Genomic DNA, 24766 nt, shown 5'->3' with positions numbered 1-24766 from the left:
AAGTGCAAGTGAGGCTGGGTGCTTCAGAGAGCAGGCAGTAAAAGGTACATCCCCTCCATGTCTGCTTCTAGATCAGTCGCTCCAGGGAAGCCAGCTGCCATGTTGTGGGGACACTCGGGCTGTCCATATGGCTTCCGGCTAGCAGCCACATGTGTGAACTTGGAAGCAGTCTTCCAGCCCCAGCCAACAGCTTGACTGCAACCTCATCAGAGATCCTGGGTCAGAACTACCCTCCATGCCACTTCTGAGTTCCGAACACACAGCCGCAGGGGAGATCATAAACGTTTGCTGTTTTAAGTTTGTCGTTTATTAGTTATAAAAATAGAAGCAACATCTTTAGAATCAGCATCGTTGGACAGCCGCTGCTGGGGAGTCAAGCTGCCCCGGGCTCCTTCACAGCTGTGATCACAGGGACATCTGCATGGAAGAGGTTCCTGGCCGTGAAAGAAAGAAAGATAACTAATACTTACTGAGCACTTGCCATCAGCCAGACATGGAGCCAAGCACTTTCCATTTATCCTCCTAAGACCACCCTCAAGAGGGAAATACTATCACCTTCATTGCAAGATGGGGAAACTGAGGTACCAAAGGTTGAATTACCTACTGAAGACCACACAGGGCATGACCTGCATCAAACTCCAACTTCTTAACCAGTATGCGGTGTGGCCTCCTGAAGGGCATAGAGGCTCAAAGGCCATTCCCCGTTCCTGTCCCACACAGGCCCCCTCCACTGTCACCACACGCTTGCTCTCTCCCGTGAGCGTGACTAACACGGGCTCCAGGACAAATCCCACCCAGCCTGCGTGTGTCCCTTAGCCAAGCCAGCGCTTGTGTCCTCTCCCTCCTGTCAGGGGAGCCCATCCCTCCCTCCATGCTCAGTCACGGAGCATGTTCACGGTGAAAGAGCCCCCGCCCCCAAGGCATCTAGTCCAGCACCCCCTGCCATTCGTCCAGACATAGAAAGGGGTCCAGAGAGGTGCAGTGGCTCATGTAAGGACACAGAGGCAATCAGGAAGCCCTGAGCGGGAACCCAGGTCTCCTGGCTTCTCTCAATCCAGCCTGCACACAGGGGTTGCCTTTCTCAGCGACACCTGCCCCAGGGTCCACTGTGGGCCCCATCCACCCACCCAGACACCCAGAGCTGGAACCAGAGGCCAAACTTCCCAGCATCCTCTGTTGTCCCAGCCCCTGAGGGAGCCAGGAGGAGGGGGCTTATCTCTACCTGTGAGGCGGTGTTGTCTCACCCCACCCCCGCCCTCCCAGCCGCGCTGTCTTGATTAATGAGCTGGTGCTATCTTATCTCCCAGCTGCCGCAGTTAGGGATTACTGGGTAGTGGCAGGGCCCCAGGAGGACACATTCTGCCCCTCAGATCAACCTGAGAGGTCCGCAGGAGGGCGGGGAGCGGGAGGAGAGGGCACCGAGGGGTCTGTTCTCCAGCTGCCATCTTGCTCTCCTACTTGAACTGAGTCACTGCAGAATGTGTAAACCACTCGAGACTGCACCTAACGTGTAATAGGAGCTCAGGAAATGGTAACCGCTGTTACTTGGGGCTAGTGTCAACTCGGGGAGTTCTTGGGCCTGTGCCTACTCTGGGGCTGACCTGCCCCACTTGGCTAGCCAAAGTCGCGACCACCCACCAGTCCATGCGCTAACTAGGAAGGGACCTCCCACTTCAGCTTCAGATGCACCATCTATAAAATGGGCCTAAATTGGGGGTTTAGAAACAGGGTTGCAGGTCTGATAGTATTTTATTGAGTGACCTGATAGCGGGTTTAGGGATTTATTTATCTAGCTATAAAGCTTTAGAAAACCCCTTCCCACTCAGCCTCAATTTCTTTGTGAACATGCTGTTATGATCTCTGGCCTCCCCACAGCTGGGCTAGGATGAAACTTCTGGAAAGCTGTTGGGATGGCTCCACGTCTATTGGGAGTGTGGGCTTTGGGTTCCCAGAGAGGGTGAGACACCATACTCTGACCACAAGGTTCAAGTTGATGCATGTGGCTGCTCCCAGAACCAATCCCCAAATCTAGTCTGTGCTCTGGGAGAGGAAGGCCTCCTGAGTCACAGACTGCCAGGCTACGGCTGATCTTCTGCTGTGCCCAGCTTACTCCACTGCCTAGGTGTGATTGCTCATGCTCCCCAGGTGCCCGTCTTGGGTAATCAGTCATGTGGACAAGGTTCTCCTCTCCCCGAGGGATGGAGAGACTCGGATCTAACCTTGAGCCAGTGGCCAGCACATCTGAAGTCAGGCAGTTAACTCCACCAGGCGCATGCAGGGCCTGCACCCAGAACCCCATGGCTCAGGGGACTCCCACCGACCTCTTCCCTAGCTTTCTCAAGGAGCACGTGGTGGTCGCTCGTCCTCTGTAGGAGGGAGGAGGGATGTGAAGATGAGTGAGGGCTTGGAGGGGAGGGGTGAGTGAGGGGGAGTGGACTTTCAGATGAGTGGATAGGATAAGGGGAAAATGGATGAATGGAAAGGGAGGAGGAAAGAAAAGCAGCTGAATAAAAGGGAAGAGTAGAAAAATGTAGGAAAGGAAGGAAGGATACTGTAAGAGAGGCACCAAGAGATGATGGATAGATGGACAGAGGGATGGATGGATGGAGGGATAAGGGGTAGGATGAAGAAAGATGGATGTCAGAGTCTCACTGGACCCCAAGCCCCACTGCTTTACTGGGTACAGCAAAAAAGAAGCCCAGCAGAGGACTTTATTTCCAGAAGGGCATACAGATGAACTCTCTGGGGCCCCACAGCCAGTCTTCCCTCCCCCACTCCAAAGACATTCCTAGGACCACTCCTTTCCCCTGATTCTCTGCCTCTTCCCACTGTCCCTTCCCAAAGGGCAAAGGGCAGCACAGCCAAGGAAAGCTATCTGCTATCAGCCCCATTTATCCCAGCGCTGTTTACTCTGGGTCTGCAATTAACAGAGTCTCTTTCCCAGATCAATTAATAGTGGGGGGCCCAAAGAGGGCACTGGGAGCCCCGACAGGCCAGGTTACTTATGGATGAACAATGGGGAATGGATGGAGCCTACTCCCTCATCTTGTTCTGATGTGTCCCATCAGCCACCCCTTCCTGACTCTCAATGAGGCAGTTCTCAGCTCAAAAAGGCTGACAGGGGATGGTGCTAGAAAGCCCTGCCTCCAGTTATGTGGGTGCAGCTGGGGTCCCAGATCTGCCTTCATCTGGGCAGCTCCCAGGATCAGGGTGAAAAGACCGGACAGCCTTGTGGTGAAGATCTGGGCCTAGGAAGGGACCAGACCTGGGTTCCTAGACCCATCTCTTCCCACTTAGCAGCCGTGTGAACTTGAGCAAGTGACTTAATCACTCTGAACCTCTGTCTTCCCCTCCATGAAATGGGAATGATGGAAAGACAGAGCTATGTCAAGGTCAAGGGTGCTGTGAGGATGGAATGAGTTCACAGAACATGTTCGTCATTGGCCACAGCTTTGAGCTCCTCTGGGGACCCTGGGGCACATGTCCCCGCCTCTTCATCCTCCTAGCTCCTTCTACTCTCCCCCAGGGTCCCCTGAGGGACCAGCAAACACCTGCAGGTTCTGTCTCGTCACTTGCCCGGCAGGACTCGAGAAGTTCCTGGCTGTCCAGTACAGTAGCCACCAGCCCCACGAGACTATTTAAATTGAAATTAACTAAAATTAATGATCCAGCCATTAGAAAGGACTGCAGCACTGACACACACTGCAACACAGATGCACCATGAAAACAATCTGCTCAAGCGAGAGAAGCCGGCGTGAAAGGTCACGTGCTGTAGGATTCCATTTACATGCAATGCCCAGAATCGCCAAATCCACAGGGACAGAGAGGGGCTGGCTGGCTTCCAGGGGCTGCGGGCAGGGGGCACGGGTGCTTCACGTGGACGGAGTGACGAAAATATCCTAGAACTAGACGCGGTGCTGCCGTACGCTGTGAATGTGCTATCCGCCCCTGAACTGTTCACGTCAATAAATGGCTGATTGTATCTTATGTGAATTTCATCTAGCTAAAAATGTTCAATTAACTTAAAAGTTCAGCTCCTTGGTAGCACAAGCCACATCTCCAGTGCCCAGGAGTGACACACAGCCAGTGGTTACCACACTGAAGAGCACAGATAGAACAAATTTCCACCACTGCAGGTTTTTAAACAAATGTGATTCTAGGGGCACCTGGGTGGCTCAATCAGTTAAGTGTCTGCCTTCAGCTCAGGTCATGATCTCAGGGTGCTGGGATCGAGCCCAGTATCAGGCTCCCTAATCATGCTCTTTCTTGTTTTCTCGCTCTCTATCTCTCTCAAATAAATAAATAAAATCTTTAAGAAAAACAAAAACAGGGGCACCTGGGTGGCTCAGTGGGTTAAAGCCTCCATCTTCAGCTTAGGTCATGATCCCAGGTCCTGGGATCGAGCCGGGCATCAGGCTCTCTGCTCAGCGGGGAGTCTGCTTCCTCCTCTCTCTCTGCCTGCCTGTCTGCCTACTTGTGATCTCTGTCTGTCAAAAAAATAAATAAAATCTTTTAAAAAATAAAAATAAATAAACAAAAACAAAAAAACCCTGATCTCCAGGTAATCAAATGATAATAGTGATAAGACTTCTTCATGTACATTACTTTCTCCGACCCTCTCACCAGCATGGCATCATTATTTTCCTTTAAGAGGTGGGGAAACCCAGAGAGGGGATGTCCAAGCCTGAGCCTGCACAGGAAGTGATGGGACAGGGATTTGGTCTAGGGTCTACAGGCATCAGGTCTGGGGCCCTCTCTGCCTCCCTCAGAGCTGGGCCCAGAAGTGACAACTCAAGTCCCTGACCATCTGGCTGTCCTGCTCACATACCAGACTTGGTTTCCCCTCCCATCTGCTTTGTCCTGAATGGACACTGGCACCAAACTCAAATGGAAAAGGGTGTGAAAGGGTGCAATCTGGAAGGTGAAGGGTGTTTAGTTCCTGTTTGCAAAAACTGTGGGGAAGAGGACTGACTTATTGCCAAGTGATTTGGAATTTTCACAAAAATTCCAGGAAGCCAGAGGCTGGGTAATGCGAGTGGAGGGAAAGAATGCACCTTTCCCTGACCCCAAGCTGCCGGGCCACAGAACCCGGTCAAGAGGGCGCAGACCCCTGTTTCTCGTGGACCCTGAGAGTCTTCAGAGTCCTTGGGGTGGCGGGTGGGGAGTCAGGGAGGGGCACACTTCAGGCTAAAAAGGCCTAGAAATGTTCCTGACCTTGGCACAATCCAGACCTGTGGGGCAGCAAAAAACACAGAATGTCGGGGGGAGTCAGAGCTCTGCTGGGTTCCATTCGTCACTGTACTGCCTGAGTGACCCAGACGTTGTTACTCAGCTCTCTGAGCCTCAATTTCCTCCTCTGCAAAATGGGGACTGATCACACAGACCTCCTTCAGTCGCTGAAGGATGAAGCAAGATATCAGATGCGACTCCCAAACCTGGTAAAGGAGAATTATCCTGCCGGGACACCCACAGCTCTCAGCCACTGTCCTCATGAGGACCTCCCAGGAAGTGCAAACCTCTGGAAAGTCTTCAGACCAAGTCCCTGCTGATAATAATACTAATAGCAGCACGGTGCCAGGCTCACTGAAGTAGAATTATGAAATCCCAGACGGAGAGACAGACTGGCTGCCCAGTCGGTGTGCAAATGTGTGTCCTGGAGTCCCATCCCTCCGGAAGATTCCCAGCTGTGTGACCTCAGGCAAGTTCCTCAATCACATTTGATTTCTCATCTGTAAACAGCAGTGATAAGAACATCTGCCTGTTGGCATTGCTGAGAGGTTTAAATGAGATGATAAAGCACTCCTGCCCAGCCCAGCCTGGGATGCACAATGTCTGCTAACACGTGTGTTAATCAACTGGGTGCTGGGGAAGGTGAGAGGGACAAGTACCTCCCTAAGCTGACCCCCAGGCACAGGAAGCAGATTGTAAGGAGCCTCTAGAAGGGAGAGTTCTTTCATTTCAGCCTCAAGGAGGCCCAAGAGCCTTGGAGAGTGGCTGCAAGCAGCTGGGGGAGGGGTGGAGCAGGGAAGCAGGCAAGGTCCCCCTCCAAGGCCAGCGTTTCTCATCCTGGTCCCCAGGCCACTGCCTAGAACCACCTGGGGTGACATGTGTTCAACTAGAATCTGCAGGTGACCCCGCAGCAATCCGAATGTGGGAACCTCTCTCCTCCCCTGGCTGTCGGGTGTGCCCTGCGATGGCCCACGTCGGCCAGCCCAGTGCAGGGAGCCCAAGGAGGCCAGGACAATTCACAGGTAACCCCAAACCTCGTCGGCCCATTGCACCTCTAACAATCCAACAAAAACAGAACCACCACGGGGCATACACAGCGGTGAGGTCTAACACCAGGTACAGCGCACGGACGAGAACAGATGCCCACCAGTCAGAACACCCAGAGTAGCGGAATAGGGCCCAGCCAGCGGCATGAGCCCCGGGGAGAGTTCATGCTGGACGGGGGGCACTGTGGGCTCTGGGAACGCCCCCTGGGTTGGGCTCTGGGCCCAGCCACAACCCTAACCACACTTGCCCCCTCTCATCTGTTTTATCTGCGGGGTTCCCACAAGCCACATCATTTGAAAACAGGATCGCCTTACTTTAAAAACACCAGTGGTGAAAAGCACGGATTTATGAGTGCTTCTCCACAGGGTCTCTCTCTCAGCCTTTGGGACAGGACGACTCTTGGTGGTGCAGGGCTGGGCTGGAGTTAGGCATCCCTGGCCCCTGCCAATAAATGCCAGCAGCAGCCCCAGGCTCCCTGACCACCCTACACAGGCAGGGCGGGGCCGGCTCTCCCTGCAGCTGAGACTTCTAGCCCAATGCTCCCCAGCTTTATAGCTGAAACAACTGGGCCCTAAGAAGTCAAGCAACCAGCCCGAGGCCACAGTGCGGCAGGCGACTGGAGAAGAGGAAAACCACAAATAGTAGCTTGAGACCAACCTCGCCAGGACCTCAGGTTCCCAGAGGTGGGGAGGAGGCAAGTAGGGGCCCCTTTTCAGAGAGCCTTGTATGAACCCCGACACCCTAACCCGCCAGCTGGAAGAACAAGGACCAGGTAGCCCCTGCCGTGGCCTGAACCCTCAGCACAGAAGAGCCATTCTGAACCCAGGAAAAGAGCTGAGACCACCTCAATGGCCCTCAGGGCAAGCGCCCAGCAGTTCCCAGGCTCAGGCCCCAGCTCCCTCCCAGCAGAAGACAATTGCTCCATTGGGTAGGGTAGGGGACTGGAGATTCCCTGGCCCTGCTGGGCTCCTCCCCACCAGCACCCTCTCCTTAATGAGGCCATTGTTTGCCCAGGGTTCCCCCAACAGCTGGCCCCCACTCCTACCACTTGTGCCCTGGGTTTCCCCTCTGCTGTCCTGCCCTCCAGCACCTCCTGGGGGCTTCCTGACTTCCTCCCCTAAATCCTGAGCACAAAGGCCCCCCGGGGCCTCTCTGACCTACAGTTCCCCTTGCCAGGCCACTCATTTCCCTCACCCAGCCTCTGTTTTCCAAAGTAATCAAAGATGCATGGACTGCCAATCCACTCCTGTTCAGCAAGAGAGAAGGAGTTCCATCCTGAGAGCATGTAATTCCAGCCAAAAGCAAAGAAATCTGTTGTTTTATTTACAGGCAAATGAACCGTTCTGTGTTGATTTGGGGAAACATGGAGAATAGTTTATGAACCTTTATTAGTGCCTTCACACACCCGGGTGGTCAGGAACCACCGGAATAGCGAATAGCTTTCAAAGGAAACATCTTAGAAATCTGGGGTCCTAAGTCCCACACAGCCGTAGCTGGGCTGGAAGAGAGGAGGCCGTGCACACGTGCCTTACCCGCGCCCCCCCACACCCCGTGATGACACAAAACTCCAAACACTTAGGCCGCAGCACTTTTAAGCATCTTCAGGTATTTCTCATTTAATCTCCCCCCACAAGTCTGCAGGAGAAAGTGCCTACTTTGCCAACAGAAAAACTAAAGCACAAGGAACTGTGTCTGACCCGAGTTCCCACAGCCCACAAGTGGTGGAAGCAAAGCATAATACGAGGTACCTTTGACTCTGTGTCCAGTGCTCATTCTCCTTTCCACAAAGATGAGGCTTTGGGAGCACCTCTCTACTTCCCCACAGGGATGTTGCGCTAGTGTTCGTGTACTTGTGCTTTGCATAGCTGCCCCTCTAGATCTTGAGCTCCCTCAGGGGCAGTGGCCTGGCCAACCAGGGTCAAACCTGCTGGCAGCCTCGGTCACTTGAGTCCCATGGAAGTCTCCGGCCCTAGGGCCCTCCTTTTCTGCAAGACAGTTGGGGTCAGGGCTCAGTAGGATGGAACCCCTAGCCACTTCTCACATGCAGGCAGGAATACACAAGCCACAGAGGGAACTCCAAGTTCTCGTTCTGGTTTGTAGCTGTGTGATTATAGTAAGTTACAGAACCTCTTTGGGTCTGTTTTCTCCTATTAAATGGGGGTAATAATACCTATTGAGATCATGAAAGGAAAGCACAGATGCCGGGCACCTAGGATGCCCTAAACACATGTCGGAGAGAGGGGAGGAAAAGAGGGAGAGAAGTCAACATGAGCCTAGGGGGCTTGTCCCTCACCCCCAATCCCAAACAAGCATGAAATACTCCACAACTGGACTTCCCTTGGTCCCCACCTCTCCTCACAGTCACCCTATAACCCTCCTGATCTTCCTTGGGCCTCCCAAGAATTCCAACAGAGACCAAAAAAGGTTAGCGGAAGCTAGCTCCAGCCTGAACCTGGCTCGCTCCAAAGTCTCCTTTCTTCTGACACCTCCTCCCACCAAACAGTTGTCCACCCATGCAGTCATTCATTCATACAACATTTATTGAGCATCTGTTATGTGCCTGGCAGGGTGCTAGGAGCAAGAGAAATGGAGCTCTTGCCCTTGTGGAGCTCTCTGTCTACAGGGATGCCAGAAATTAAGACAATAGACCCAATGCCATGATGACCAATGTGAGGAGGCCACAAAGGGGAGTTCAGGTTCCACGAGCAAGCCCAGTGAAGAGGTCTAGCCTTCCAGAGTCTTGGGAAGAACTTGACACTAAAAACAACCAGAGCATCTGAGGGACCAAAGCTGAAGGGAGAGGCTAACAGGTCAGCAGTGTGAAGTGACCAGTTCCCTCCTGCAGAGCAGAAAAACGATGAGACCAGAGAGCAGCCCTGAGCAGTGAGGAAGGACAAGTGGGAGGAGGGAGAGCATAGGTGGATTTAAGAGAAACTTAGGAGCAAGAAGCAATGGAATTTGGTGAGTGTCTAAAGACCACTGTCAGCCAGTGCTCAATAGTATTAACTAGCAACTGTGTGTAGATAGCTTTTCCCGTCTGCACTGCCGTAAGCAATTGTTAAATGAACTCTAATCCTCTAAATAATCCTAAAAGGAATTACCGTTATCATCCTCATTTTGCAGATGAGAAAGCTGAAGCACAGAGAGGTTCAATAACCTGTCCAAGGTCAAGTAGCATTGCTGAAATTAGAATTCAGTCCTACTTCAGAGTTCTTGGCCTTAGCCAAAACATTTAGCTGCCTCTCTGATATGTTTCTAGCTGCGGCTGCCTACTAGCCAGACCCTAGGGGCCCCAGGTATGCTGGGGACCTGGGGCAAAAAGCCTCCTCTCCCCACCAGCCCTGGCCAGAGAATACCAGCAGTGCCCACCCACACCCCTCCTGTTGCACTTCAGATAGGCTTCCTTAAGCTAAGACATGCCCCAGTCCAAGACAAGCTTGCCTCTGCTTTGGTTCCAGTGAGACTCACTGATGATATCCAGTGAGTGGAGTGTGCCTGCCAGCGTCCAGGGTCATAGAAGGGAGGACCGTGATTTGACTCCCTGGCCACTTACTTCAATGACAGCGAGCCCAGCTCCAGCCTCTCTATGAGCAGGACCCCATGGCTACCAGGGCACTCAGAGATCCTTGAAACATGCCCTCCCCAAACTGCTTCCCAGAGCACAGTCTGCACAGCAGGAAGGCTCTGTGGGTGGGGCCGGGGACCTCTGGGACAGATGCTGACTTTACAATCAACAAACCTAAATGATGGAAAGCGAAACAGTGCTGTAGTAAGTGGACTGGACTGAGAGTCAGGAAGGCCAAGTTCTAGTTTCCTCTTACAGACAATGGTCGGGATGGGGGATGTTGAAGGGCAATAGCAATGGGGCCCTGCTAGCTCTGTGAGTTCTCCTAATTACATAGGCCACTCAGACTGGACTTTTTGCTGAGCACTCAGGAGCCCCTGCTGTGAAGACAGGTATCCCAAGGGGGAGCACTGAGATCATAAAAGGCAGATAATTCCCGAAGACTCTGAAATAAGGACAAGATTCTGTCTCATCACCTTGGGCATCACAGCCCTCCTGGGAGGCAGGTGAATCTGGGCTGGCGGACCTTGCTCACAGGCTGGGACGGAAAAGGCCGCACCTTGGGCAGGCAACAAAGTCAGCCTCACCCCCGTCATCCTCTCCACCTCCTCCTTCTTCCTTATTTCATTTGCTCCTCAGGATGGCCCAGAAAATGTGAGGCAGAGGTGGTCCTCCCCATCTCACCAATAAGGAAACGGACACTGAGCATTTGGGGCTGGGAGGACTTGCTGTTAAGTTGAAAACACACAACTGAGATCTTCTAAGTCCAAGCTTGGTACACTCCCCACTGCCATGCACTGCCCCTCCCGGTGGGGCCTTGGGAGGCATGAATGGGGCAGATCTCCCACTCCTGGCTCCATTACCATGCTAATCACAATGCTCCCATATGCCAGGCACTCTGCTGGGTGCTCCTCTCTTCCCTTGCTTCCGTAAGTCTTAACTAACACCCAGTAAAAAAATGTCCTTCACCTCAGTCTACACATGAAGAAAACAAGGTTCAAAGTTCAACAGACATACGTCCAAGGATGCACAGCTAGCAAGTGGCCAGAATCCGCCACCAGTCAGTCTGACGCAAAGCCCAGACACTTCCTGCCACACTACCTTGCCTTTGTGGGTCCATGTCCTCCACAGGGATGGGAAACCAAGACTGTTTCATGCATATGCCTGACCCGCAGCAGGCTCTAGTTTAATGTTCGTGCATGGAATGATTATTCCCAAGACAAAGCATTAAAAGGAATGAAGAAAGCTATTTCATACAGATAGAAATTATAATCCAAGCAGAACAGATAATGGTCATGAACCCTTATGCTCGTAACAACATAGCTTCAGAGTATATAGAGCAAAACTGATTCAAAAAAAGGAAAAAATAGTAAACCCACAATCAAAGTAGATTTTATACACCTCTATTGAAAATGAATAGAAGGGACGCCTGGGTGGCTCAGTTGGTTGGACGACTGCCTTCAGCTCGGGGTGTGATCCTGGAGTCCCGGGATCGAGTCCCACATCGGGCTCCCAGCTCCATGGGGAGTCTGCTTCGCTCTCTGACCTTCTCCCCTCTCATGCTCTCTCTCACTGTCTCTCTCTCTCAAATAAATAAATAAAATCTTTAAAAAAAAAAAAAAATGAATGAAGAGGGGCACCTGGCTGGCTCAGTCGGTGCAGTATGCAACTCTTGATCTCACAGTTCTGAGTTTCAGCCCCATGCTGGGTGTAGGGATTACTTTAAAAAAAAAAAAAGAAAGAAAGAAAAGAAATGAACACAATAAGTAAACCAGCAGTTCTTAAACTTTCTGGTCTCAGGAACCCTTTACACTCTTAAAAATGAGTGAGGTTTTAAAAAAAAAAAAAATGAGTGAGGTTTTAGGGCATCTGGGTGGCTCAGTCACTAAGTGTCTGCCTTCAGCTCAGGTCATGATTCGAGGATCCTGGGATCCAGCCCCGCATTGGGCTCCCTGCTCAGTAGGAAGCCTGCTTCTCCCTCTCCTAGTACCCCTGTTTGTATTAACTCTCTCACTGCCTCTCCCTCTCTCTCTCTGTAAAATAAATAAAACCTTTAAAAAAAAAATTCAAGTGTTTAAATTAAATTACAGACCTTTCATTTAGGTGTTGTTGTTTTTTTTTAAAGATTTTATTTATTTATTTGACAGAGATCACAAGTAGGCAGAGAGGCAGGCAGAGAGAGAGGAAGGGAAGCAGGCTCCCCCTTGAGCAGAGAATCTGATGTGGGACTCGATCCCAGGACACTGGGATCATGACCTGAGCTGAAGGCAGAGGCTTTAACCCACTGAGCCACCCAGGCGCCCCTTGTTTAGGTGTTTTTACACTTAGCATGTTTAAAATTAAAACTGAGTGAAAGTAACAAAAATAAGTAACAAAGTAACAAAAATAAACCAGTTATATGTGAAGATAAATAACAAATTCTGTGAAAAATAAGTATATTTCACAAAACAAAAAAATAGTGAAAAGAGTGGCATTGTCTTGATTTTTGCAAATCTCTTTCACATCTGGCTTACTAGACTCAGAATTTCATACCTCCTTCTGCACTCGATCTGTCGTTGCATGTTGTTTTGGTCGCAGTATATGAAGAAAATTTGGCCTCACACGGAAATGTAGCTGCAAAAGAGAATAATATTTTAACAGCCTTTTCAAACACTGTAGATACTCTTCTTTGATACTACTAAAAAATTGCCATGTGGCCATTCCTTAAATGTTGGTTGTAATGTAGAACCTGAACCTGAATTGTAACGTAGAACCATAAACTTTTCTTACTCTGTTACCTTAAGATCCATTGATCTATCTTGTACTTAGAGTGAATCTTTGAATCACATACAATTATGACCTTGTAGACTCCCTGAAAAGGACTTGCGGACCCTCTGGTGAACCCTGACCACATCTGGAGAATCGCTAAAGCAGGCAATAAAAAGGCAGAAAACTGTAGGACTGGATTACATGATTAGCAAGGTTGACCTAAGAAGTATCTATGTAAAACTTTGCTCACAACAAACCACAAATACACATTTTTTTTTTAACAGACTGTCCCTTCCATCACCTGGGGGCAATGTGCACCTGGACAGACCGCAGAAGCTCCATGATGGAGAGATGCCCAGCTTGCCAGGTGCTCCACACAGCTGCCCAGGCCCTGGAACAGCTTCATCAGGAAGAGGCATCACATCAGAGTGCAGAGCCAAGGTCACCCACTGGCTCGGCCGCAGTGGGAGTTCTTTCCGAATGAGTGCCCCATGGCACAGCTCCCACCTGGGCTGCATTCCCATGAAGGCCTTCCCTCCTTAATCTCACCGTGTCAGGGAGTTGTCAGGCAAAGACGGCCCAGCCTCCTTTTCCCCACAGCTTCCAGACTGGTACCCCTGCCCTTAGGAGCCCCCAGAGCTGCCAGGTACAACTCACCTGGCTCTTCCCTGTGCGGTTCTTACCTCACCAGCAGCAGGAACAACGCCTCCTGCTGTCCGGGCCAGGCACTGCGCTGCCAAGACCAGCAGACGCCCACCAGCTGCCTATCCATCACACCCTATCCTCCCTCTCCCCCAGCCATCACCTTGCCTGTCACCTGGGGAGCGCCAACACCCCCTGCCAGTGCCCAAGACCACATGTTCCCCGGAAGAAGCCCTGCCAAGCCTGAAGCAGGGATAAGAGTCAGCTGGAGCACAGGGAACAGAATTACTGCTCAGGAGCCCAAACCACAGCCAGGACCAAGGTATCCCAGGGAGCCTGCAGAACACACATCACATTTTCACTCCCAAGGCATACATCCCTTGGAGATCTTCCATTCCTAGGTGCCTACCATGTGCTAGCACTGTGAGGGGGGCTTTCTTCCCATGAATCATTTTGTTTGCCCCCCACAATACCTGTTGAGCAAATGGATGGTCAGAATAGCTAAGTACTTGCCCAAGGTCACTCAGGGAATATGCACTCGGACTTCAACCTGGTCTGCAAAGTCCAGGCTCTTGTACCATCACTACACTCTGCTGCCTGTGCCGACAGGGAGGGGTCCTTTACCTTCTGGCAGGTCCTCCAAAGAACCTCTTCAAGCTCTTTTGCCTGAACCCACCCTGGGCTCTGTCTGCTGGATGTCCTTCTGTGTCCTCTGCCCTGCCTTTTGTCTTTTTCTCACGCTAGAGCAGATGAAGCAGACTTCTGCATTTCTGGATCCCTACCTGTGGTGTATACATCACACCTCCACACCTGCACGCAGTAGGTGCTTCGTGTGTGTCTGCTGAATATTAAGAGGAGTGCCCCCTCACCTCCCTCCATTACCACTGCAAGGACAGATCCATGGAAGGCAGGAGCCTTGGAAACATTCAGGAGGATGGGGGTAGGAGGTGTAACAGCAGAAGTAGAGTGGGGGCAGACCCAACTCCCAGAGTGCCCCAAGCCCTCCTGCAAGACGCCTTTCCAGAGGACCCCCCCACACACACCAAAGACTGGGGAGGTCAGGCCTCAGGTTGGGCTCTCAACAACAAGCTCCCCTACCCTCAAGTATTCCTCCAAAGCTGCTCCCACAGGAAAGCCAACGGAAGGCAGGCCCCAGACAGGAGGAAAAGACCCCGAACATGGGGTTCCTGAATACCTCCTCTCCAGTGCCTCCCTGGATAGCCTCAATTCCTTCCTCCTTCCACAGGCTTTCGTGGCCTGGACTGGAATTTATCTTCTGGCAATGTAGTTAAGCCCTGGTGTTTGGAGCCCAAACCTGGATTCAAATCCTGACTCCCTCACCCCTTAGCTGTGTGACTAAGGGTCAGTGACATCACCTGAAGGCCCTCAAAGCCAGCCAGACTGCAGATTCAGAATCCAGACTTCCCGAGGTTACCCGGGTTCTGAGTGTGGAAGCAGACCACCAGGGGTCAAGTCCTGACCCCTATCCTCACTTCACTTTTCTTAGCCTGGGTACCTTTATCTGCAAAGTGAAGATAATAACAGTACCCACTCGCCTTATTAGAGCATTACTGTGAGAATTAAATGGGGTAACTTATGCAATGTGCTTCGAACAGACACTCTTAAGTACCCAAGAAGTATTAGCTATCACTAGAAATAGTCGGCGATAAGGCTGTGAAGGGCTGCGCAGTGTCCGTGGCACCTAGAGCTTCACTGAATGGCAGTTACGATTACCTTCGCCCCCACTAGGCTACAGTGTCCCTGGAGGCAGGGGTCCTGAGTCAGATCCATCTCTGATTCCCCCGCAGCCAGCAGCACAGTGCCTGGCACCAGGCAGGAGCTCAAACACAGGCTTGAGGGCGGTCGGGTGAAGAACTGCTCTCCTGGAACAGGAGGGTGTGGGCAGCCGGGAGCCTCCTGCCGGGAGAAGGGAGAACCGAGGTGTCAGGGAAGAGAAAGCAGAGCGGAGGGGGAAAGGCCGAGCCGGGCAGATAAGCAAGGGAAGTGAGTGAGAAAAGGAACAGGAGAGGCTGTGGCGGAGGGAGATAAGGAGGAAGGATGGAGAACGCGATCCGCGAGGAAATGCCCAGGGATGTGAGGGAGCCCCCCGGAGCGGCGCAAGGCGAGCCCCGCGCTGGTAGGGGAGCCGGTGCGCGGGAGAGGGGCGCATGAGCCGGCGCGGGGCGGGACTCGCGAGAGACGGCGGGAGGGGCCGTGGGGGCTCCACCTCGCCTCCCCGCCTGGGCCCCGGGGGCCGGGCGGCCGGAGATTGGCTGGGGCGCGCGGTGAGGCCCGGGCCGGAGCCCCGAGGTGGGAGGTGCCAGGATCACTCGGTGCGCCGGGGAGCGGAGCGAAGGCTGCCACCACTCGGTCCACCTCGGCGGTGGCGGCGGCTGCAGGGGAGCGGCAGGGCGGCGGGTGCACTCCGGGCCAGCTGGGGACGCCGCGCACCATGCGGGCGGCGGCGGCGGGGGGCGCGCGGGCGGCGGCTCTGGCGCTGCTGCTGGGGGCGCTGCACGGAGCGCCGGCGCGCGCCCAGGAGTACGACTACTACGGCTGGCAGGCGGAGCCGCTGCACGGGCGCTCGTACTCCAAACCACCGCAGTGCCTCGACATCCCCGCCGACCTCCCGCTCTGCCACACCGTGGGCTACAAGCGCATGCGGCTGCCCAACCTGTTGGAGCACGAGAGCCTGGCCGAGGTGAAGCAGCAGGCGAGCAGCTGGCTGCCGCTGCTGGCCAAGCGCTGCCACTCGGACACGCAGGTCTTCCTCTGCTCTCTCTTCGCGCCCGTCTGCCTCGACCGGCCCATCTACCCGTGCCGCTCGCTGTGCGAGGCGGTGCGCGCCGGCTGCGCGCCACTCATGGAGGCCTACGGCTTCCCCTGGCCCGAGATGCTGCACTGCCACAAGTTTCCCCTGGACAACGACCTCTGCATCACTATGCAGTTCGGACACCTGCCTGCCACCGCGCCTCCAGGTAGCGCCGCCGCCACCGCCCCCGCGCGCTCCGACTGCCCCGGGCGACTCGGAGGGGCCACCCCCTTACACACACACACCGCCTTCTCTCGCCCTGCATGCCCCAGGAATTGCAACTCCGCCCCCTGTCCCCCCACCCCGCCAGTCTTGCAGCCTTCTCAGACTCCCAGGGTAGTGCCTCCCCGCAGCTCTGGCCATGCTCACTGGTTCTCCCCATTCCGATTCCGTTCCTGAAGACGCCCCTGGCATCCCTCCCAACGCTCACCTTCCAAAGACGCTGGAATCCCTGCGTAGCCCCAATGCTGTCCCCCTATCCAGAGGCGTCCCCATAAATGTCTTATGGCCTCTCTCAACCTAAGAATGCCTAGAGTCGCTAAACAATGCCCAGGCCCGTTCACCTCCAACACAGCTCTGGACCCCAAGGCACCAAAACAAGACTCACCAACCCCTCCTCATGCTGGGGGCCTGGAAGGGGAGGAGGGCTGAGGGAAAGGATATGGGGGGAAACTGTGGGCTAAGCGCATTTCCCTGCTATACCCACCCACACACACACCATTTTCCATGCCTGGGAACCCTAAATTCTCCCACTCTCTTCCCTAATCCCCCAGGCTAGGAGACCTTGGGGTAAAGCTCAGTGCAGAAGAAAGAGCAGATTGCCAGACTCTGCCAGAGTCTAACATTAACACTAACGCTGCTTGTTAGTCAAGCAGCCCTTAGGAGTTGCCTAAACTTTGAGCCTCAGTTTTTCCATAAGTAATATAGGAAGTGAGCTCAGGTTCCAAAAACTGTGAGCTCCTAAGTGCCACCTCCCACCCACCCCAAGTCCCTAATTACCCCTAATTCCTCCCTGGTCTCAGCCTCCCTTCTCTGTGCACCTCCCACCCCCAAAACTCCTTGCAAGCAGAGTAAGGCTGGGTTGGGCACCAGACAGGAGAACCAGCAGTGGCACTGAGAAGACTGGGCAGTTGACTAGAGAGCCTAAGGAGCCCTTGATGCTTGGACTCCCCCAAGGGGCAGTACTGCTTTCCCATCTTCTTATCTGATGCAACAAAAGGCAACTGGACTCCATCACACCCTATCCTCCCTTTCCCCCGCCGCCAGGGCTAACTTCATCCACGTAACCCTTGGTCCTACACCCCCATGTCCCTCCTGAGAGTCACAGTTGGGTAGGGGTCCTATCACGGGGGAGTGTTGAGAGAAGGAAAAACCCCTATTCTTGGGTTGGAAATGGGACCAGGAAGCAGGGGAGAGCAAGCCAGCTCAAGCACGGATAGCGCAGTCCCTACGTAGGGATCCCGGTGTGGTTCCTTTTCTGGTTTCCTTGGAAGCCATGCATTAACAGCCTGGAAGACAGGGAAGTCCTGGGCTCAGGCTCAGAATCCTACCAGGCAGGGCCTGCCCTCTCTGAAGCCTGCCTTCCCCTGTGATGGGGCACCCAGTTGGAGGCAGAGACATAGGACAGAGGGCAGGTGCCATGTGGGCCTGAGAACCAGAGGCAGCCTGAAGGGTTTATGTGGCCCACAATAAAACTGAAACTATTTCATATAAAAATTAAGAGCTTGGGCTTCCTTTGAGACCCCAGAAGTCCTGGCAATGCTAAGGTGCCCACCTTAGAGGGTGATGCTCCTCAGTTTACCACAGTCCCTGTCATGCCAGTGTCACTTGTTTCCCCTCCTGCCCAGACCCTGTGTTCGTAGGAAGACCCTGTAGACAACCCCCATCCTGAGTTACAAGCTCAGTTCGCAATAGTATTGCAGACTTGGGTACCCACTCCGGACCTCAGTTTTCTTTTCTTTAATAGGAATACTTCAGAGGCTGAGGATTAAATGAAACAAAGTTTAGAAGACAATGCACATCGTGGTGGCAGGTGCCAGGGTCACGGAGCAATTGTGCCCATGGGGGCAGTTTTAGCCAGTGAGCACCCTTACCATCGTCCCATTTCCTGATGAGAGTGGAGACTTGGCAGGGGGCGGTGGCTCCGCAGGTGGCGAATGGCTTTTGGGCTCCGATCCCCTCATCAGCCTCCCTCGACCCCACCCCTGCTTCTCTCTTCAGTGACCAAGATCTGTGCCCAGTGTGAGATGGAGCACAGTGCCGACGGCCTCATGGAGCAGATGTGTTCCAGCGATTTTGGTGAGTGTGGAGCCCATGTGCCCATTGCCCCAATTCTTTTCCTCCTTGACACATGCACCCACACATGAACACCCATGTCCATAATCATCATAGTGAATACTAACAGTAATTGCATCCTGGGTCCCTTTTAGAATCTGATGAAGACCATGAACCGTCTGGCCAAAGAAATGCACCTCATTTTGTAGGTCATCCCAGAGGCTTCAGAAGCCCCTCAAGGCCATGGTCCATGGGTCCCAAACCCCACCTCCGACCAAGGCTCCTGCAGCCCTCCCTTGGCACCTGCCCACAGAGGGCCCTCCAGGGCTAGATTCTCTTTAGGAAAAGCAAGATAAGCCTGGAGATGGCTGGGGGCAGCAGGGAAAGAGCTGGGCCCCAGGATGGAAGTGAAGCACCCTCGCCCCTGGGCGCCTCTGCGTGGTACCCGATGCACCTCTGGCCAGGGGAACCGGGGTCACTTGTCCCACGCCTTCATCCTGGAGCCTCTCCGTTCCTGGGACAGTGAGCCAAGTCTAGTCAGGACCACACGACCCGGCATGTGGCCTTTGCCAAGTTGGCTGCTGTTTTGTGTCTTAGCCTCCCTGTCTGTAAAAAAGAGATAGCAATGAAATCCTTACTTCAGTCTTCTAGGTCATTAGTCCGTTTGGAAAGAGAATACTCCTATTGCAAGGGGTGAGTGTGTGTGAGAGTGTATGTGTGTGTGTGTGTGTGTTCAAGAGAGAACAAGAGAGTGGTTAAGGAAAGAAAGAGAAAGATTAAAAGAGATTTTACAACAGTTTCCTTCCCGGGGTGAACAGAGTCATTCTCGGGCATCTCCCTGGCTGCTCACAGAGATGGGGGTCCAGGGGCGTGAAGAAGTGGGAGATGAGCCTAAGTGACCTGCCCAAGTTCCAGACTCCCAACCCCTAACTGTGTTAAGCTCTCTACAGCCACCGTGTGTACCCTGGATGGTCACCCCGACCACCCTCTTGCCTTCAAACATCTCCCCCTCCCCCACCCTGCAGACACACCATAGACATACTGTCCAATATCAGACACACAGCCCCAGACACCACACTCCCACCCGTACCATACAGTCTCACAAAGGTCACAGTGGTGTGTTCACACCAGCAAGATCTGGTCAAGTGCACACTGCTCAATCCAGCACCCCATGATGCGGTGGGCCCCAGTGGCAGGGCACAGACCTCATGGAAACCAGCCTGTGCTACAGAGCAGGACCCCTCCCCAGAGCCAGCTGTCAAACATTTACCAGTCCACCCACCATGACTACATACACACACACACACAGAGCCAGAAATCCCATCTGGAAGTTAGCCCAGGGATCATGAAGTCCACCTCCCCGAGGCCCAGGTGCGGAACTTCAGGCACAGGCACCCACTGGGGGCCTGAGAGCAGCCTGAGCGAACCCACCCATCCTCACCCTGCCCCTCCGTCTACCCTCTCTGCACACACACAGTGGTTAAAATGCGCATCAAGGAGATCAAGATAGAGAATGGGGACCGGAAGCTGATTGGAGCCCAGAAAAAGAAGAAGCTGCTCAAGCCAGGCCCCCTGAAGCGGAAGGACACCAAGCGGCTGATGTTGCACATGAAGAATGGCGCCAGCTGCCCCTGCCCGCAGCTGGACAGCCTGGCCGGCAGCTTCCTGGTCATGGGCCGCAAGGTGGACGGGCAGCTGCTGCTCATGGCCGTCTACCGCTGGGACAAGAAGAATAAGGAGATGAAGTTCGCAGTCAAATTCATGTTCTCCTACCCCTGCTCCCTCTACTACCCCTTCTTCTACGGGGCCGCTGAACCCCACTGAAGGCCGCTGCTCCTTGCCCCACCTAGCCGGCTGCGCCTTGCCCTCTCCCCACCCCAGGGGGCACACTCCCTTCCTGCCCACTTGGCCTCACGCCTATTCCCAGGCTGACCCAGCCCCTGCCTGAGTGGTTTCATGCAGTCGTTACCAGCACAGGCCCTAAGGAATGGGCATGGAGCCTGAGCTGTCGGTGACTGAGGGGTTCTGGGGCCCCTGGGGCCTTCTTCTCTTTGGAGGAGGGCTTTCTCATTTGGGAAGGAACCCCAGCGTTTCAGAAAGAGTGGAAGAGAGCGAGGGAAGCTCTGAGGGGCTCTGAGCAGCCCAAGGAGACAGTTTCCTGAACAGACCCTGGTGTCAGCTCCCCTCTGACGGTGGTGAGGCCTTGCCTTCAAGAGGAAAGTCTCAGTACTAGGCTGACCTATCTGTGGGACAGCTCCCTACCCCCATTGCCCACTCGTGTCATCATAGTCCCCCAAAGGAGAGGCATTAGGGCCACAGTGCCCTCCAGCCACAGCTCCCCACCTTCCCCATCCCTTCCCTGCTAGACTGGAGACAGGTCCAGCCCGGACTCCCTCCCAGAGGCCGTTTTTTAGGGTTCATCCCTCAGCCTCTGCATGTCCCCATTACCCTGATGATGATTAAATTATCGCCACCACTGCAAGGCCACAGGCACTAGACCTGATGCAGGCAAGGCTCAGTTTCTAATTTTTTTAAGTTTTTAATTAAATGAAGGAAAAAAAAAAAAAAAACAAGTTGGTTTTGACTAGGTTATTTCTTTGTCAGCTGGCCCCAAAGGTGGGGAGAGGAAGGTTCAGAAGGGACTTTTAGAAAGAGATTCCTTGTCATAGCCCATAGCCCATCCACACAAAAATACCTGCCAAAGAACAATGCCCCTATTCTCGTAAGATCCCCTGAGAGCACAGAGTGATGATCACCCTTCTCATCCCCATCACTGTGACAAATGGAGAGGACCGTCCTCTTGTTCCTGAAGAGGAAGAGAGACACCAAGATCCCCAGCCTTCTCCCATGGCCAAAGGGCTCCCACAGTCCCACAGCATGTCCCTGACCCTGCCTCCTCCTCAGATCCCAAGAAGGCTGCACCACAGGGAACTACTCTGAAGAGCCAAGGGTCTAGCGGTGTCACCTCCTACCCCTTCGGCACTCAGACTGCCCCTGGGCACCAGTCCTGACCTGCGGGGATAACGGTGTAGACCTGGGCCACAGGAACCAGAGGGGCAGGAACCCCTGGGAGCCAGGGAGAAAACACTTAAAAGCTCGGGCCCCACCCCACACCTACTGTATCCGAATCCGCATTTTAACACATAAATCTTCAAATCATCTAGAGAATCTTGCCACATAGGAGGCCCTACTTTGCAACAACTAACTTGGAATCTCTTGAGGGTGCTCAGAAATCTGAATCTCTAGGTGCTCCCCGGGGTGGTATGCAGCCTGCGTTGAAGACCGCGATCTAGATGAGCCAATAGCTGAGGCAGCGGCGGCGGTGGGGGGGGTGGTTGCTGGGGTGACCTCAGGCTGGGTCTCGGTCCTACATGCAGGAAGCAGTGCCTATGACGACTAAGGGCTTCTTCAGCGAACTCGGAGCAGATGGTGCTGCGCCTGGAGCTGAATGGGGCAGGGAGGGCAGAAGGCCTAAAATGGAGGCAACAGGTTCCTGCCACTCAAACATCCAGCCTTTGGAAAGAGACCCTGGGGGTTTGTCAGCAGATGCTGAGGGACACGGCAGACACTGAGGGACACGGCAGACGTATCCAGGGCAGGGGGCTGGGGATGCCCCCAGAGCAGCTTTCCTCACCAGTGAGGATCCGGTTGCCCAGCCCAGGCAGGGCTTCCTGCTCCTCCAACACAGCGCAACTGCGTTCTCTTACGAGGATTTGGCTTCCAGGGCTCTCAGAGAAGCACGATGCCACAGAGAAATGAGGAAGGCCAAAGGGCCCCCATTCTGCTGTGGGGCCAGGGTGAGCTAACAGGTGGTCTGACAGCCTGCCCATAAATCTCCTCCCTGGGCAGTCAGGTGGCCTCGCCACAGGTCAGGAGCAGCAGAGGCCTGCTTGTTTCTCCTCAACTCTGAGGAAGCCACCGCCACCCACCCTCACCCCAAGCCTGCCCAGCCCACAGCTCCCTGAATCTGCCCCTTGTCTCCCAGCCTCCTACCCCGACCAAATATTTATGGACACTTCTATGGTCAACCAGGACCAGGGATTATTTTTCCACTGAACAGACAGGACTCCAGCTACTTCTGGCGGGAGCACAATACTGAGCTCTGTCAGGTGCTGGCAGCCAGCGAGATGGAGCAGGCAGGGGAGGGGCTCCCCTCACCCATCCCGGGAAGCCCCAGTAAGACAGTCCTCGGCCACCCCCAACACAGGGGTCCGGCTCTGCTCTGTACATCGGCTCTGTCCCCTACATCTGCTGTCAGAACCCCCAGCAATCTCTTCCTGGGACCAAGAAGAATCCTCCCCAAAAGGAGGGGAAGCCCCACAAGGCCTGAGCCCACCCTTCATTTCCTTCAGCCACAACACACTCCCTCCTGGCTGGTCTGGAAACAGACAGCTGCCGCTGTCCAGCGAGCATCTGGGCTGTGTGTCAGCGAATGACTACATCTGACAGAAACTCCAAGAAACAGTGGGGCTTCTGCACACCAGACGGCTAGAGACAGACAGGTGTGAGGTCCGTGTCCCAGGCTCATTCTGTCTTCCTGCTGTGCCAGGAGACGGCTTCTGTTCTCTTGGTTACAAACAGTGCCTCCTCCTCCTCACTTCTAACCACATGCCAGGCAGCAAGGCAGAGAAGGGGAGCAAACACAGCATGGCAGCTGCCTCTGGCCCTTTTGATCAGGAAAACAGTAATTTCCCAACAAGTCCCACCTGGTAGATTTCCATGTTTAGCTCCCCGGCCAGAACTAAGTCACATGGCCAACCCCAGGTGCGAGGAGGCAGAGGAAGTCAGGTGTTTCAGTTGGGTACAAAATCAGAGTTCTGATAAAGAACAGGAAGGATTTGGGGCAGGCTGCTAAATACTCAGGATCTGGGGTGCCTACATGGCTCAGTCAGTTAAGCATCCGACTTTTCATTTCGGCTCAGGTCATGATCTCATGGTCATGAGACTGAGTCCCGCATAGGGCTCCACACTCAGCTGGGAGTCTGCTTCCCTCTGTCTCTGCCCCTCTCCCCACTCTAAAAAATAAATAAATCTTAAATTTAAAAAAAAAAAGAAGAAGAAGAAGAAGAAGTACCCTGGATCAGGTTGAAGAGAGGTAGTAGAGCCCAGTTTTGGGTTCCAATCCTGTGACTTGGTGACCATGTGACATTGGGAACACTGCCCAACTACTAAATGATGGAATAATGTCTATTTCACAGGCTGGCTGAGTGTTAAGTGGGAATAATATATGACAAGTTCCTCAAACCAGTGCCCAGCATTTAGAAGATATTCATTAAATGGTAACTGGTATTTTTATTAACCAAAGGCCTTGACCTGGCTAGCATGGTGCCCATACATAACAGTACATTCCTAACTGATTTATTAACTAAGAAACCTACTGGCAGGAAGGCAGGAAGAGGTAGGAACATCTCATTAAAACCCAGAGTTGTTACTTTCAGGACAGAGCCTACACTTGGCGTTTTACTTCAGAAAATACACTCCTCCGGGCGCCTGGGTGGCTCAGTGTGTTAAAGCCTCTGCCTTAGGCTCAGGTCATGATCTTGGGGTCCTGGGATCAAGCCCCACATTGGGCTCTCTGCTCAGTAAGGCGCCTGCTTCCCCCTCTCTCTCTGCCTCTCTGCCTACTTGTGATCTCTGTCAAATAAATAAATAAAAATCTTAAAAAAAAAAAAAGGGGGAAAAAACAACAACAACAAAAAATACACCCCTCCCCAAGGGGTATGTAAGCCAACAGCAGGGAGAAGACATAATAAATTCCAAGCCCATGCTGGGTGGCAGGCACTATTCCAAGCACTCTGGGATTCTTATTTTTTTCTTTTTAAAGATTTTGTTTATTTATTTTACCAGGGCGGGGGTGGGGGGGGAGATAGGGAAGATAGAGCAAGCAAGCGCACCCCTATGAGAGGGGAGGAGCAGAGGGAGAGAAAGGATCCTCAAGCAGATTGTATGCTGAGCACACAGCCTGACACGGGGCTCAGTCTCACAATCCTGAGATCACATTGACCTGAGCTGAAATCAAGAGCTGGACGCTCAACCAATGAGCTACCCAGGTGCCCCTCACTGATATTCTAATTCAAGCTGCCAACAGCCCTCAGAGGTAAGCATTACTATCCCCGTTTTAAGGAGAAGGAGGCTGAGGACCAGAGAGGTTCGTGAGCTTACTAAAGGACACGCTTCAGAGTACACAGTAGTGGTCCATGTAGTGGTACTAGGACTTGACCCCAGGTTCTCAACCCAGGGGCGTGGGGGAAGGACAGACAGCAAAGCCTCAGCCACCCTGCCTCACAGGAAGATTTCTGCGAGCCCTGCTCAGGTCCCACTCCAGGGGCCCTGACAGCAACAGAGGAGCCAGCCTCTGACTGCGGCTTTGCTCCTGCCCCAAAGCAGCCCACCCCTGACCCCACCACCCCTCCTCCTTATGCATCCAGGCTCTTGAGGCCCACAAAGGA

The 24766-nt window shown here is 53.5% G+C and overlaps 2 protein-coding genes across 6 annotated transcripts in view; one reads left to right on the top strand and one right to left on the bottom strand.

Annotated features, from left to right (window-relative positions):
- Positions 1-299: 299 nt before the first annotated feature.
- The window catches only part of ZFYVE27 (zinc finger FYVE-type containing 27), a 49880-nt gene continuing 25413 nt past the window's right edge, over positions 300-24766 (bottom strand). For 3 of the 5 annotated variants that reach the window (XM_044240260.1, XM_044240262.1, XM_044240265.1), the window contains 2 exons: positions 14966-15148; positions 12159-12454 (listed from right to left, as the gene is read on the bottom strand). In XM_044240260.1, coding sequence (XP_044096195.1) covers positions 14982-15148 — 167 coding nt within the window. In that variant the 3' untranslated portion in view covers positions 12159-12454; positions 14966-14981. Of the gene's footprint in view, positions 435-11546; positions 11562-12158; positions 12455-14965; positions 15149-24766 lie in introns of those variants that run through there. The other 2 variants (XR_006383345.1, XR_006383346.1) reach the window with 2 other exon arrangements.
- On the top strand, positions 15684-21014 carry SFRP5 (secreted frizzled related protein 5). Its single transcript, XM_044240268.1, has 3 exons — positions 15684-16209; positions 18264-18341; positions 19795-21014. Exons 1-3 carry the CDS (start codon positions 15684-15686, stop codon positions 20139-20141), a joined length of 951 nt encoding a protein of 316 aa, XP_044096203.1. The 3' UTR covers positions 20142-21014.

Source organism: Neovison vison, chromosome 2, assembly GCF_020171115.1.
Source record: "Neovison vison isolate M4711 chromosome 2, ASM_NN_V1, whole genome shotgun sequence".
Taxonomy (NCBI): domain Eukaryota; kingdom Metazoa; phylum Chordata; class Mammalia; order Carnivora; family Mustelidae; genus Neogale; species Neogale vison.
Note: the sequence above shows the minus strand (reverse complement) of the source record. Positions and strands in the feature narration are given on the sequence as shown.

Coding starts and splice junctions, on each gene's coding strand:
- SFRP5 (XM_044240268.1), top strand. CDS start 15,684: ATGCGGGCGGCGGCGGCGGGGGGCGCGCGGGCGGCGGCTCTGGCGCTG. Junction 16,210..18,263: donor GCCTGCCACCGCGCCTCCAG/GTAGCGCCGCCG, acceptor TTCTCTCTTCAG/TGACCAAGATCTGTGCCCAG. Junction 18,342..19,794: donor GATGTGTTCCAGCGATTTTG/GTGAGTGTGGAG, acceptor GCACACACACAG/TGGTTAAAATGCGCATCAAG.